General features: G+C 29.7%; 1 protein-coding gene across 1 annotated transcript in view; it reads right to left on the bottom strand.

The window, feature by feature from the left end:
* LOC136978204 (KICSTOR complex protein SZT2-like) overlaps nt 1–16,118 on the bottom strand; it is a 215,191-nt gene that overhangs the window by 98,695 nt on the left and 100,378 nt on the right. Inside the window, 2 exon segments of the mRNA XM_067273857.1 lie at nt 2,888–3,782; nt 10,646–10,964. Of these exon segments, the coding sequence (XP_067129958.1) occupies nt 2,888–3,782; nt 10,646–10,964 (1,214 nt within the window).

Here is a 16,118-nt window from a genome sequence, read left to right on the forward strand (position 1 = left end):
ATTAATTCTCTATAAAATGTGTTTTTGGTATGTATTTTGGAGTGTCTAAAACAAATTAATTGGATTTACATTAATTCATATGGAAATAATTGCCTCGGTTTTCATTGGTTTTGGATTTCGCCGATTGTTTTTGAATGGATTATAGACAAAAACCGAGGTATCACTGTATTAACAAAATAAAACAGCATTTGACTTACTAGGCACATAGACTATTGCTTCTCCAACTTTTTAACTAGTTACTTTTTCTAATTAACTTATATATTTTTTATAATTGCTAAATTAGTAAAATTAAAACTAAAATTACAGCATGCCTTCTGTACAAAAAATATTTTATTAAATGAAAGTATTTAATTAATTCACAACTGTAAAACTTCATGGCTCTAAAAAAAAAAGCCATTATTATTAAGAAATCCTGTATAATCCATATACAAAAGTATAAAGTTATTAAATTTATCCCTTAATAAATTTTCCAAACTTTATATGAGAGCAATTTTTTTTCAACCTCCGATGGTCCATAAAACTTATCCAAGAGACAATTAAACTGTTTCCCACGAACTTACTTCCCTATTGAAGGTGACACATTAAATGTGTCACCTGGAACCAATGAGTAAACATTTGACTATTGGTTCTAAAATACTAAAAATCTTAACCAAGTCATGGAAAAAACCCAGGAGGAGCCCCCCCAAATAAAAGGGAGGGGTGAAGACAATCAGGAGCAGTCATCATCAACCTTTTCAAAAAGTGTGTGTGTTCTGACCCGCCGTTCCAGCCGTTGATAGAGTTCTTTAGATAATTTCATTAGCCATGTTGAAGAACTCTATCAAACATAAAGTTTCAGTAATACCAACTGAAATGCTCTTTAATGCTGTTCATAGTGTCTAACAGCTGTGCTTGTGAATGATGGGCACATCAAACATTTGTAAATTTGTTAAAATAACAATAAATAAATAAAAATGTTCTTAGTGTAAGCTCTAGTAACAACTACACAAACGGTTACAGTTACAGGTTACAGGTTACAGTTGGGCAGAAGCTACACGGCTATATCGCCCCATCAGTCCTGTAGGTGGAGTGGTGGCACTCTCTGGTGATGGAAGACAGAATTAAAAATAACGACAAAAATAGTAGACTGGGAGGCACTATAGATTAGATGGTAGGTGGGGTAGAAGCGCTCCCTAGTAATTATAGTGTTTTGAATATTCATGGAAAAATAACTTTAATATGCGTAGACTAGTTTTATTTTTGATATGCACAAGACAGTCACTAATCTTGTCGATGGCGTTGCCTTGAGGATTCGAAATTGACAAAAGGCAATTTCTGATTTCCTGAAAGATGATACTCTTCCAATCCATGCAGGGAGGTATCAGTGTGGGAGGGACAGTGAGGACATTTGTCCTGGCCGGAAAGGTTCCATTTGTGCAGGAAGTGGTTGGTGAGGAGGGAATTGGTGCGGGCTCTGTTGATGAGAATGGAGGTATACCTGTCCAGGTCTTCGTGGCTGGGATCGAAGGGTATATTCAGCCAAGAAAAGACTTCTCTTTTGGGATATGATATCCAGAGCTGGTTCATTTTTTCTTTAATTTCATGATTGCTAATGGAGTGGAAGTCTTCTGGGCAGATGACGTTAGTATCAACATCTTCATTGATGGAGATACCTGCATAGCCAGAAGTCCATATGTAGATGCTCGAGATGTGGGTAGAAGGTAAAGCTGCAAAGATGTTGGAGGTGATGGTGTGAGGGAGACTGTTAGGAGAGATCATGCTTTCCAAGATAGACTTGGAGTCCGTACAGATGATGGTCGGTCTACAAAAATTATGTAATTGTATCAAGCACCACCTAATGGCAACAAATTTAACTATTTTGGTACTAAAATTTTTATTACACAAAAAAATCCTGCTTCCTTCTAAGCATTTCTGTGAAAACTGCATCATCTTACCGTAAATAATTTGTGAGTTATTAATTTTTTAAAATTTCTGTGACTTTTGAATCACCCAAGAGTATGGTTACAAGTATGGTTACCCAAGAGCTTAGTCTATGAAATGACACATAAGCAAAGAAAACAATTGGACGGTCAGCAAAGTAACATATGACCTAAGGACACATGTGGGTAAGATGCTGTTTCCCATCTTAAAGGGATAACCTATGAATATTCCATGCACTCTTTATATAAGGAGATTGCATCCTATGTAGGTGCAGGAATCAAGTATAGATGCAAACCCCATGCATTCAAGCTTTTATGTAATAAGAAAGACTAGACTAACAATGACAAAGCACCAAGGGTCTATAAAATACTATTTATGTTTGGAGATTTTCCAGAAAACTTGCTTAAATCAGTTTTACAAAGAGATCCCTTAAACAAAGCTAAACAAGCTTAAACACAGATATGATATAGATAAAAAAAGACAAATCACTGCCTATCTATGCCAGCAACAACAATGTTAAACACAAACCATAACAGGTGACTATTTATATGAAAAAACACCCCATACTGAACAACTCAGAGCCTTGAAAGGTCTAGAAATCTTTAAAGCAAACCTTCATGGGATATGCATCAAGTTTAAAAAAGAAATCTCAAAACAAATCTCCCACACATGGCAGGCCATATTTGATTCTCATTCCATATAATCTGCAGCACATAAACCATTTGTGAACACACCCCATTGGATGCTTTTGAATTTTAAATCTGAACCTATCTATAAATTGTCTGAGCATTTCATTTAAAAATAATATAGGTAGAAAAGTTTATTTCTTAAATGTTTAGCCAGAGGAAAGTCTTAGAAGTGGAGCAAAAATGTTTGTAACAGTTTGTATGTATATTTTATGTTTTGGCCTTGTTATTAGAAGATTGATTTGGTTTTATAATTTAAATAGTTAAAAATATATACTTACTTAAATAACGCATAGGCAAAAGATTTTTGAAAATATATCTCTAACATATTACAATAAGTTCTCAGTGGTTCTTTATCAGATTCCACTTCAGATTCTTCAGATCTTGGCTCAGGAGTAGGCTGTTTAGCACATCCATCATTATACGTGTCATTCTTAAATGTACCAGAGTTATCATATCCTAAATGTTCATCATCTATCTTGAATGTAATATCATGATACAGATCTTTCCAGTGTTTATCTTTATTATGGTATACTAATTGGTTAACTAAGCTATTTAATGAACAGTTATATACATATATTGGCAATGTTATAGAACCAAACATTTCTGGATGAGAAGAATAATTTTCTGTACTATTTACAAACATATCCTCTTCATTTGATTTAGAAATATTTAATTCCTCTTCTATATTGTTACTTTTATCTTTTGGTTTAATTACTATATCTATATTTTCAGTTTCTTTCCAATTTAAAGAACTCACAATTTTAACTGATTTTGGTGGAAAATCACAGGAGCTAGATTTATCAAACACAAGATTCTTTAAGTCTTCAAATGTTGCAGGAATAAATGTCAAAAGAACATGACTTGTTTCCACATTTTTAACAAAACACCTCCATTTTGGCACAGAATCTAATTTTACTTTATTTCTTTCTCCTGGAAATTTATAATTTGAATCAATATGAAGTTCAGATGGAATATTAGGACAATGAAATGGAATAGAATATTCAATCCAATTCCGTTCTCTTTTGTGCAGTAACCATGGAAATATGGCCATATCACTGCTTGAGAGATTTATTTCTCTGTCATTTATTTCAATTATGCAGTCCATAAAGAATTCAAATAAATATTGATTTGGAAGTTGATCATTTACTTGCTTCATTGAACTGTTGGCTAAACCTGCAAATAGTAAAATCTATATTAATAATTTAAATATTTTAGTAATAATTATCTTTGAAATTTAATTTAAATTTTATTTTTATCTCAATAAATATGTAACATGGTTAAATTATTATTATTATGTTGGGTTAAGTGAGATATACTCGGTTAACACCAGTGGCTGTGTACTATGCCGGACCAAAGTCAAGGCATAGTAACCAAAACAAAAATTAAAGAAGTGTATCAGTGTGTGCGTCTGTATTTAGGAACTTTCTCACAATATGACATGTATTCAATATAATGGCCTTCTGTAGTGTGATGTATGTGTTTCTATTCAATTGTAATGCGCCCAGGCTTTTGTGTAGTGTGTGTGGTATGACATCTGTAGAGGAAAGAACAACAGGTACAATAAGCACTCTATCCATCCTCCACAGATGCCTTATTTCCCGGGCAAGTTCTGTGTACTTGCTAATTTTTTCAGTGCATGCGTTTTGTATATTGTGAGTGTTTGGAATGGATATGTCTATAATGTATGTAATTTTATTGTGTTTGTCAATGAGTGTGATGTCTGGTCTGTTGTGGTAAATTGTTTTATCTGTGATTATGGCTCTGTCGTAGTACATTTTGTGCGTGTTGTTTTCCAATACTGTCTGCAGAATGTATTTGTAGTATGGTTCGTGGATGTCTACTAATTTGTGTTTCTTTGCAAGCTCTTGGTGTATTATATTTGCTACTTGATTATGTCTGTGTAAATAATCTGTCTGTGCCAAGAGCTTGCAACCAGAAGTGATGTGTTGTATAGTTTCTGGCATGATGTGACATTTTCTGCATGTGTCATTTGTGAGTGTTGTATCTTTGAGTATGTGTTTTCTGTAGTTTTTAGTATTTATGACCTGATCCTGTATGGCGATCATGAATCCTTCCGTCTCCCCAAAGAGGAATCCCTGAGCTAACCAGCTGTTTGACGCAGTTTTGTCAACAAAATCCTGGGCCAGATCATAAGGATGCCTGCCATGGAGTGCCTTTCAAGCCCACGATTGCTTAATGGTGTCTATGCTTTTTATATGTTGTGTTGTGTCCATATGATGTGAGTGTAAGTTTACTGGTGTGTTATTCGAGTCTGCTAGAGTTACTGCTTTATGTAATTGTGATGTTTCTTGTTTTTTATAGAAAAACTCTCGCAGTGACTGTATTTGTTTGTAGTGAAGGTTAACTATGTCAATCAGGCCATGTCCGCCATCTTTACGTGGAAGGGTTAATCTTTCTGTGGCGGATTTAGGATGATGTTGTTTATGCTTAGTAAGTGTTGTTCTTGTTTTCCTTTGGAGTTGCTCAAGATCTGTGTGAGTCCAATGTATAACTCCAAAAGAATATGTGAGTACTGGAATGACATATGTGTTTATTGCTTTGACTGTGTGTTTTGCATTTAATTGTGTTCTGAGAATAGCATTTAACCTACTTTGGTATTCTTTAATTAATCTTTGCTTTATTTGTGTATGTTCTGTTAGTTTGGCCTGTTGGAATCCTAAATACTTATAGAACTCGCCCTCTTCCATGGATTCAATAACGTCTCCATTTCCAAGTGCAAAATCTTCTTTCTTCAGGATTCCTTTTTCTATGTGGACTGTTTTGCATTTATCTAGGCCAAATTCCATTTGTATGTCCTTGGTGTATGAATGTGTGATTTGTAGGAGTTGATGAAGTTGTTTTTGTGTGGATGCATAAAGTTTTATGTCATCCATGTACATGAGATGTGACAGTGTAAACTGTGTTGTTTTTTCATGTCTGATATTGTAACCATATTGCGTGTTGTTTAACATGTTGGATAATGGGTTCAGGGCTAAGCAGAACCAGAGAGGACTCAAGGAATCTCCTTGAAAAATTCCTCACCTAATAAAAATTTGGTTTGTTTGTATGGAAGTGTTACTAACCCTAAGATGTAGCGTTGTTCTCCAGTGCTGCATAGTGTTTTGGAAGAATGCAATGAGTGATGGATGTATTTTGTACATATGTAGAATATGTAGCAGCCAACTGTGTGGAACACTGTCGAATGCTTTTCTGTAGTCTATATAAGCCATGTGTATGTTTCTGTGTTGTTTGTGTGCTTGCCGTAGAATGACTGAATCTATGAGTAACTGTTCTTTGCATCCCTTGTGATTTCTACGGCAACCTTTTTGTTGTTCTGTTAGAATGTCGTGTTCTTCAATATGTTTGTATATTTTGTTTGCGATACAGGATGTCAATAATTTGTACAGTGTAGGGAGACATGTAATTGGTCTGTATTGTGTGGGGTCTGTGGTATTGTTGTTTTTAGGTTTCATGTAGGTGATGCCCTGAGTAAGAAAATTTGGCATGTCCTGTGGATTGATGATAATGTGTGTTAGGTGTTTAGCTAGTTCCTGGTGCAGTGATGTGAACTTTTTGTACCAGAAATTGTGAATGTTGTCTACACCAGGTGTCTTCCAGTTGTGTGTTCTGTTAACAGTGTATTGGAAATCATGTATGTTTATTTCAGCACAGGGCATAGTTGGTATGTTGTGCAAGTTTCTGTTTTCCTCCTCGATCCAGCCTGCATCAGCATTATGCGTGACAGCACTGGATCAAAGAGAAGACCAATATGTTGTGAGTTCTTCTTCTGTTGGTGTGCCACTGTGCTGTGTATCAGTGTTTGCTTTGTTATTAATTTGTCTGTAAAAGAGTTTTTCATTGTTTGTAAATAATTTATTTTGTTGTTTTCGTAGTGTACATGTTTTGTAACGTTTGAGTCTACGTGCTTTGGCAGCAAGTTTTTGTTTTAGTGTATCAATGTATTCTGTAATGTGTGTGTTGTGATGTTCATGTTTTGTATGTGTTTTTATTTTCTTGAAAATGTTTTTGAGCTGTTTCCTTAATTTGGGTGTTATGTTGCTTTTAGTGTATTGTGTCAGCCTGCCTAATTGCTGTCTAATGTCATTTATTTGTATTTCTATTCTTCTCTGCCAGGCAGGCTTGTGATAGTATTGTGTTTTCTGTGTATTTGTCTGTGACTGTACTTTCAGTCCATGGTGTGTCACTACTGTGACTGCCCCAGCATAAACTCATGTATGAATGTCTGCGAGTGTAGAAATTGAATGAATGTAGTGTGGTATTAAGTGAGTGTTTACATAATTTAGTGTTTTTCCTACTTCCTTTGACATGTTGATTTTTGGTATTCGTGGTCGTTGTGTGGGATCTGTGCCTGTATATTTAGTGAGTGTTTCCTGAAATATAAGTGAGAGCGTATTAACTAAATCCATGTCTATGTTATCAGTGATGGACGAGGAAGTGTCTGTAGTATCATTAGTGGTAATTGTTGTATGTGTGTTATTATCAATGCTTGTTGCTGGATTATCCTGACAGGTTACGTGATCTTCATTAATGTTAGATGTTTCTGTCTGTTGATGTATTTGATCAGCAACCTGTTGTTTGATAAGTTCAAGTGTTGTTTGTGGAATAAGGTTGTTGTGTATAATTGTTCTTTTTTGATCAACAACCCTTTGTTCAGTGACAGTGAGGTGAGGATATTGTTGTGTGAATTTATGGTGTAGTTGTTGTCTGTATGCTGTCATGTTTGTTTCAAGTTTTGTGATCGTGTAATAAGTACGAATGATAAACTCGTTCATATCTACTGTCCATTTCATCCGTTGGTTTTCCAGCCTTTGTGGTCTGTAGATGCATTGCCACAGAAACACCAATGCTGGGTTGGTTCCTCACATCTGTTGAGGGCATTGCAGTAGCCATGCTTGGGCTGGTGCTGCTTTCGCCACCGGTAACCAGGAGAGACTGTGGCCTATTTTTCGAACGTGAGCCTCTGCCTAACCCACGAACGCGGACCTTGTTAACCCGGGCGACGTCCGAGCCGGTATCACACTTTGATCTAGTTATCACCATAATAAATATCTCCACAGAATGTGGGTGTGGTCACTCTTAGCTTCATTTCTCCCCATAGACCTTACTGGCATGGGTGTCCCTACCAGGAGCTTATGCTCCAACCTGCATTGCCTATGGATCAGTAAAATTACTGGTCTCTCCCACCACGACCAGGTAGTGACCACGGGAGAGTTATTATTATTATTATTATATGAAACAAACTGTACTATTATAATATTTGATACAAAATCAATCATTTAACTTATTAAGAAATTTTTCTATTTATTTAATTAACTATTAGTTATAAATATAATATATACTTTATTTTTGGATTCCTTAATTTTCTAATGAGTTAAACTTTTGTTGTTTTGAACTTTTTAAACTAGTCACAAATTCTATGCTTAAAACAAATTATTTTATTTGCTGTTTCTTTTATATTATGACAACAAAATGCATTTTGGGTCATATAAACATTCCTACAAAACCCAACGTAATGCAGTAACTCACTAACAACTGCCATAAATCATCGGGCTATAATTATAGCCCAATGATTTACAGCAGTTGTTAAATTCATTTGTAGCAGAAGTTGCAGGTTCAAGTCCCACTTCAGGCTGACTCTCTTCTTCCAGTTTAATCTAAATTATTTACTTATTAATTTTAATACAAAGATAGTGCCTAACGTCTCCCTCTTGTGCCAAATTCATTTGTAATTTAGAATTATTTATTCCAAATTATAACCCAATGATTTACAGCAGTTGTTGATGAGTTATTGCATTTTGGGTCTTTCTGATTCTTGGTTCAATCACCTTTTTTATGATATTAATTATATATATATTCATTTCTTATCCAAAACACTGTTTATTTTTTCAAAGGCCACAGAGTAATTTTTAAAAATCTTTAAGACCCCGAAATGCATTTTGTTGTGAATAATGTAAAAAAGAACTTTCAATAAAAGTGTTCCTATTTAAGTCTGAAATTTTTAAATGGTTTAAAAAAATTCAGTAAACAAAAGTATAAGTGTCATTATAAAATTATGTAAATAAAATATATTTATTGAATAGAAAAGTAATAAATTTAACATTTAAAATTATTGAATTAACTATTTAAAATTTATGAAATCAAAATTTAAAAAATATGTTATATAAAGAAATAATCAAGAGAGAAATAGGTGAATATTTTCCTAAACTTTATTTTAATTCAGAAAATAACAAACTTTTTAGAGTTCAAAATATTGGTTTTTTAAAATATTTTTTCATATGCAATGTCACAGTAATGATTGTATAGCACTCCCATAAACAACAATTTATATTGAAATCAGTTGATCATAAACATCTGTAGCCAAAAGTGATTTAACATCATAACATATTTCATCATCAATCAGCAAAATGTTTTTTATTAAAAAGTTTCTAGAAAATCCATTTTTCAGGCCACTATAATGAGTTCTAACAAATAATAAGCTTTATAGTTATACATTTAAAGATTTAATGGCAATAAAACTTTTACTTACACCTCATGCCAATTCTTCAACACACTAAACAGACTATCTTTCAGCATTGATAGATTTTTTTTTATTAAACAAAAGGTGCATGCAAGCAATTTCAATGTATTTTATCATCATCAGGAAAGAATTCTGTTTTAAAAAAAAATTTTGCTTAGATTTATGGTATTTAATGGTTTAGATTGAATGGAAAATTCTTTTAGATCAGAGATTTAGAAAAAATTCTGTTTAGATTTAATAGCAGAAATCATATTTTAAGTGTATGTTCTCTGATTTAAAAGAAATTCTGTTTGATATTTCTGTTTTAAAAAAGAATTTCTTGCCTGATAAAAGTGAAAATAGATCATTAAAAGTGCTTACACATGTCTTTTGTTTTAAACAAAGATATTAATTCTGAAAGACAGTCTGTTTAGATTTAATGGCAATTATCCCTTAACATTAGTTTTAGATTTAATTTTTTTTTTTTTTTTTTTCCTAAGATTTGTTGTAACTGAATCAAAAATAAGATTATAAATCCTGAACATATTAGAAAAATTATTTTTTAAGTAATTAATAATTAAATGCAATAATTTGAAAACAAACCATTTTATCATATAGTCGATAATTTTTTAAGAGAGTTTATTATAAGAATGAATAAAATAATGTTAAGAATTTGTAAGTATATAATATATTTGTAATTCAGATTAAATAATCTACATGTGGTGTATATTCTCTCACAAAAATCAAGGCTCTATTGATCAAAGCTTCACTTTTATATATATATAGAAAAGCTTTGCAGTAGCATATTACTTTACTAAATTCAAAGTATTTTTATTTATTATAAGATTTAATTCAGTATTAGTCAGATAGTCTTGTTGTATCTTTAACAAAATCACAAAATCACTGAAAATCAGCTTAATCAGAAATATAAAATAAATAAATGATGGTAAATGATCATATATTATTGTAAATCTTACTATTACTTTCATCAATTTTTTTTATTTTTTTATTCATTATTTTAAGTTTGCCTATTAAAATATTTTAACCATTAATTTATTACAATTTTTTAAATGGACTTTAATAAAAACAAAATATCTAAAATCTCCTTCAATAAATTTAATTTAAAAAAATAATTCTTGGAATTAAATAATTTACTATTATTTTTATTTGAACACCTCTATGGAAATTTCTGAATATGTCTACAGCTAATTTCATTCCATTACTATAAACTGAAAAAGCACAACAAATTTTGGAATCATTTTTATCTTTTGCACTAAATCATATTATAATTTTGGTCATTTTTTTGATTATACAATATAAAAATAATTAATTATATTGATTTGATATACAATAAAAATTTACTGTTTTCATATTTTTAATAAACTGCAATAATAATAACATAGCTTTAGTCTTTTAAAAAATAGTACAGAAAAATGTTGCAAATGTCACATAAATTATCACATTTACTAGAACTGAAAAGATTAATTCATTTAAAAAAATTAATTAGCAGTTTATTTACCTTGAATAAATGTAGAAAATAATAATTCCATTTGTTGACATTTAGGAAGTATTTTCATAATATCATAAGAAAATGGTATTATTTGTATGTTTGTTTCATATGATGGTGAAATTAATAATGTTTGAGACATCAATATATCTGGTGTTGATCTAGCTGCAGAAAGAAAAGATTGATGCATATCTGTAGTAAGTGGTGTAGCTGATGAAGTATTATCAGCATCAAGTGCAAAAGGTGATGACATATTTCTGTTCTTGCATAGAAGGCTCAAATGTTCTATTGTAAGAAAGCATGATACACAATCCAGATCTATAGGAAACATCTAAAATATATAAAAAGAATAATTTTAAAAACAAAGTAAAAAAATAATAAATTTATATAAGTAACTTAAATTACTTTAATATAAATAAATAAAAAAGAAGAGAGAAAACATACAAAAGCAAAAAAAAAAAAAACTAGTAAATGATAAACACATCAATAAACGAAAAATTCAGTTTAAACTTGTATTTTAATGTAAAAATGAGCATTTTCAGTCGTCTTAAATTGTTTAAGACAGCTGAAAATGCTCATCTTTAAACAAGTTTAAACTGCTGTATTTTTGGTTTATTGGTATGTTTAGTAGAGACATCCAGTTCTATGATACAATACAACTAATATGATAATATTTTGTTTAAATTTTAATTTTAATACTTTTATTATTTAGGATAATTGTATTTTAAATGCATATATATGTTAGACAAATTTATCCAATAAAATGATTGTAAAATATTTGTTTTTCTTGTTTATTAAAACATTTGAAAGGCTTCACATATCATAGATTTCTATCAGCAAATACAAAAAACAAAATAGTAATAGTGATTTATCTTGTAACTTTTTTAGATTGAAAATTATCTTTAAAAATAAACTTCTCATTTTGTGCATTTATGAATACATCCTTATGTATAATGAATAATCGGTCTTTCAGTGCAAACTGTGCAAAATTATAATAAAAATAAAATGTTTAATTGTTCCCATGTTTTTCCATTAAATATGAATTAGCATTGTCAGGAACAAATTGATAATATTATAAAAAAAAGGACCAGAAATTAAATTTAGTTTTTAAATGTTTAAATGAACTATGAAAAATTAAACTATCTATTTTTTTTACTAAACTTTTTATTTTGACAATGCCATTTAAACATTTAATTTTGTTGTATTGTGTCATATCATTGAAGAGATTTAAAAACAAATTTAATTTCTGTCAATTTTCTAAAGACAATTTTATCAACTCATTCCTGACAATATCAATTTTTATTTAATAAATATTACATAAGCAATTAAACATCTTTATTAAGTTTTATAAATTTTTTATTACTTAACACTAGAAGAAATTTAGTCATCATCCATTTCATAATATCTCTACCAATTGTATATTCAACATAGCCTTACATTAAATTCAATAAGAAAAATTTAGCAAATGCATTATATTCTTTGTTTAATTATTGAAAATCTTTCTCTACTTCTTCAATTGAGAAATCATTTCAATAAATCTGACAACAAACTTCTCATTTGATTGTCCAACTGGATGGCTTTCGGTTAACCGACGTTTCGGTTGATCAGCTTTAGGATAATCGACACTCTACTGTATTGTATTTTTTCCTTTGCATTACTTATTTATTTCATAACAGAATACAAAAACTAAAGCATATTCTTTAACTCAATTATTAACTCAAATATATTAAATCAATTATTAAGTTAATAATTATTATTTTTTGGTAGTTATATATGCAAACTTTTAAATATTAATACAATTTAAATAAAAATAAAAATGTTTTAAAATTAATATATAAAATTAAAATTATATAAACAGAATTATACAAATAAATTGCAACTAAAATTACTATTAGTTTACAAATATAAACTGCAAATTTTTTTTATTCGAAAACTTTATTGCCATATTACATTACATACTAACAATAATTGATATTTATCACAAATAAAAAAACAAAGTTTTTTTTAATCTAAATAAACTGACTTGAATAATAGAACTTCAGATTTTTTTTTGTACTCAATGTGTTGAGCTACCAACATAATAACCTACAGTATAATCTCAAAAATAAAGTCTTAGACAAAATCAAGAAATTAAGCAATAATTTACAACAGTAAACTAATATAGTGTGTAATTTATCATGCTTTATTTCAATATAAACAAAGTTAAGCAACAACCTAAAAAATATAACACTTGCATTTTTTCCATTTGATTTACTAAATATAATTCCTTATGTAGTCTCTTATTTAGATCTAGATAAAAGTATTTAAATCTCTATCAATTTTAACTTTCTATTTACATCTATACAAAAACACAGATTAAAAACCTATATTATCTTCTCTCTCCTTATGGTTATTAGATACGCAAAAATCTTTCAGATTTGCAACTACTAATAAGAGAGTAATTATAATTTATGTATAATAACTATTTTATCTATTCTGAGAATATCATCCCAAAAACCAAAGATTCTAACAACATTTCTATTCACCTTGCTCATGTTACACTTTTTAAATATCTTATGAGAAGATCATAAAAGGAGAGAAAACTTTTCTGTTTTATTGAATCTTCTGGTTTTTTCTACTTGGGTTTTTCTTGCTTTTATAATTATACCACTCAACTCTTTCATTATTTTAATTTTGCACTAGAATTCTTTGTTCCTCAAACATTTACATATTTACACAACAAATCTTGTATTGTTCTGTCTGAAATATATTATAAATAGTTATTATTACTACTACTACTACTACCTCCATGAAAAAGTACAAAACAATAATACATTTGAAATTGCTACAATCTGTCTCAATTTCACAAATTGCTTTTCTGTTCATTAACTTCTTATTCACTATAAGTAGTATACTATTTTGCATTGTATTAAAAAAGAAAGTTTCTCCAAAGTCAAGTTTATCTATTTTTTCAAAAAAATAAAAAATAAATAAATAAAATAGACTTTACTATTCACCATAACTTTGTAAATATTTCACTTTACTAAAACTGAAGTTTACCAAAACATTACTCATTTTATGATCTGATATATCTTAAATTTCCTTACAAAATCAATGGCATGATCAAGTAATTTTTAAAAATATTACCATATTTACTCGCATATAAGATGATCCTGCATATAGAACAAGATGTCACTTTAAAGATCAAAATAAAGAAAATTAGATTTATTAATACAAGTCTAATTTTATTTCATTTATTCACAAATAAAATATCAAATGCACATAAATGCACACATTGTCCTGCAAAAATTACTGGCATTTTAAACTTTCAGGAAAAATCTTGTAAAATCAACAACATAATTTCTTCATGTAAAGCTGGACAATCAGGAATGTTTTTTTGCCAATTCTTAACAGTTAAATCCACTCTCTGTTGATTACACTTATGAGTTTCTCCAAATTCTGATTTCCAAATAATCATCTGTTTTCATGTGGGAATGGATTAAAACTTATATCGGGCTCTCACGTGATTTTGGAATTTCAATTTGAAATTCAATTCAAAAGGTTGCTATTCCTATTGTTTTTTCCATGCTTTTCCTATTGCTTTTCACCACATGCTATTGCTATTGCAACCACATGCTTTTCCTATTGCTATTCAATCTTTGCTCCTGACAATACACAAGAACAATTCAAACGATTCAGATAAAATACTTTTGTTTTTAAACACCCATTGCTATTGCAACCACATGCTTTTCCTATTGCTATTCAATCTTTACTCCTGACAATACACAAGAACAATTCAAACGATTCAGATAAAATACTTTTGTTTTTAAACACCAAAAGTGAGCATTCAGTAAAAAATTATTGCAAAATACGCAAATAATCCTTCGCTTGTGCTTATAGGATGACCTAGGTTTTTGAAGCAGTGAAAAATGAATAAAAACCTCATCTTATATGCAAGTAAATATGGTACATGCTTATTAAATTGCATTATTTAACTGAATATGTAAATATATGGAAATATTGAATTTAAGGTATTTATTATATTTATGAAATACTTCAGTTAAGTGTACCCATTTGTACATAATACAGAACTGTAATTCTAGTAGAATCTATACATAAATAGAAAGAACATTACTATTTCTTAATGTTATGTTTAATTTTCACAATTTGTTGCAAATAAATTTTATTAACAATTTGAAGTTTAGTGTGTCTTTTCATTGTGCAGAACAAAATTATGAGAAATTTTGTTCAATGCAATAATCATTATATTGAAATGATTATATATGTTGGAACTTTGATTTTGAAATTATTTATTAAACGTTTGAAATTTTAGAAGTTTTTTTTTTGGTCTTTGTCAAGTTCTAAAGAAACAAAAACAATCACCAAAAACATTTGTTTAGTACAATGAATAGACAAGCTTAGAATAAATAATTTATGTTTATTATTTATTAAATCTGCTTCTTAAAAAGATAAAAATAAAGATAAATTCTGTTCTTGATAATTATAAAAATTTAATCATTTATACTTAATCTTAATTATTAAATTACTATTATTACAAGTCTACAGATAATTTATACGTTCACTTTTAATTTATAGATGTATGACTTTGTCTATTTGTTTTTAAACAAATGTTAATTATTTCAACAAAATTCAAATTTTAAAATCAAATTCAATCACTGTTACCAGTCTATCATGAAATAATTTACAAATTGTGGATTTGAATAAAGCTAAATGATTTCACATTTTATTTTTAAAATAACAAAGTTCATATTGTTATGATAATCTTCATAAGCCATTATTTTTATTAATAAATGACTTTTGCATAAAATAATATACTGTATTTAAGTGTGTTCAGGCCACACTTTTTTTACCCTAAATTTTTGGTCCAACATTAGGGTCTGGCCTATACTCAAGATAATAAATAATTTTAAAACAATTTGTTATCATTAATTGTCTTTACATTCCTTAGGACTTTGCCACAAGATTATTTGGAGGCTGCAAGGAAATGAGAAGTAAGAAGAAAAAAGATGCAAAGAAAAAGCAAAGAAGAAGAAAAGAAGGGAGCTGTCTGAGGGCCCAACTAAGCAATAATGCTACAGGACTATACAAATTATTATCAATGTCTTCATTTGAAACTGACAGCTATTGTTTATGTTCTTCACTTGAAACATCACTGTCACTACCATCATCACTTGAGTCTTCATTCTCAGATGATGTGAGATACACTGTCATCTTCTAACCTGTCTATCGTGTTGGAAATGGATGTGACTTTTAAACTTTGGACACCATTTCTTCTGGTATTACTTTCTATGACACCACAATCCATCTGTATTTCTGAGACAGAGATCTTAGCCTCCCGGTCAGCACAGACTCCATCACAGTAGAAATGTTGTATATGAAATTTAAAAAAAGGTTAATGGATATATCAAGTGGTTGCAGCATTCCAGTCATCCCTCCTGGTATCATAACCATGTCACTTTTCTCCTCCTTTGTCTTTATTACGCTT

Source organism: Centruroides vittatus, unplaced genomic scaffold (genome assembly GCF_030686945.1).
Source record: "Centruroides vittatus isolate TY-2023 unplaced genomic scaffold, ASM3068694v2 contig_5, whole genome shotgun sequence".
NCBI classification, from domain to species: domain Eukaryota; kingdom Metazoa; phylum Arthropoda; class Arachnida; order Scorpiones; family Buthidae; genus Centruroides; species Centruroides vittatus.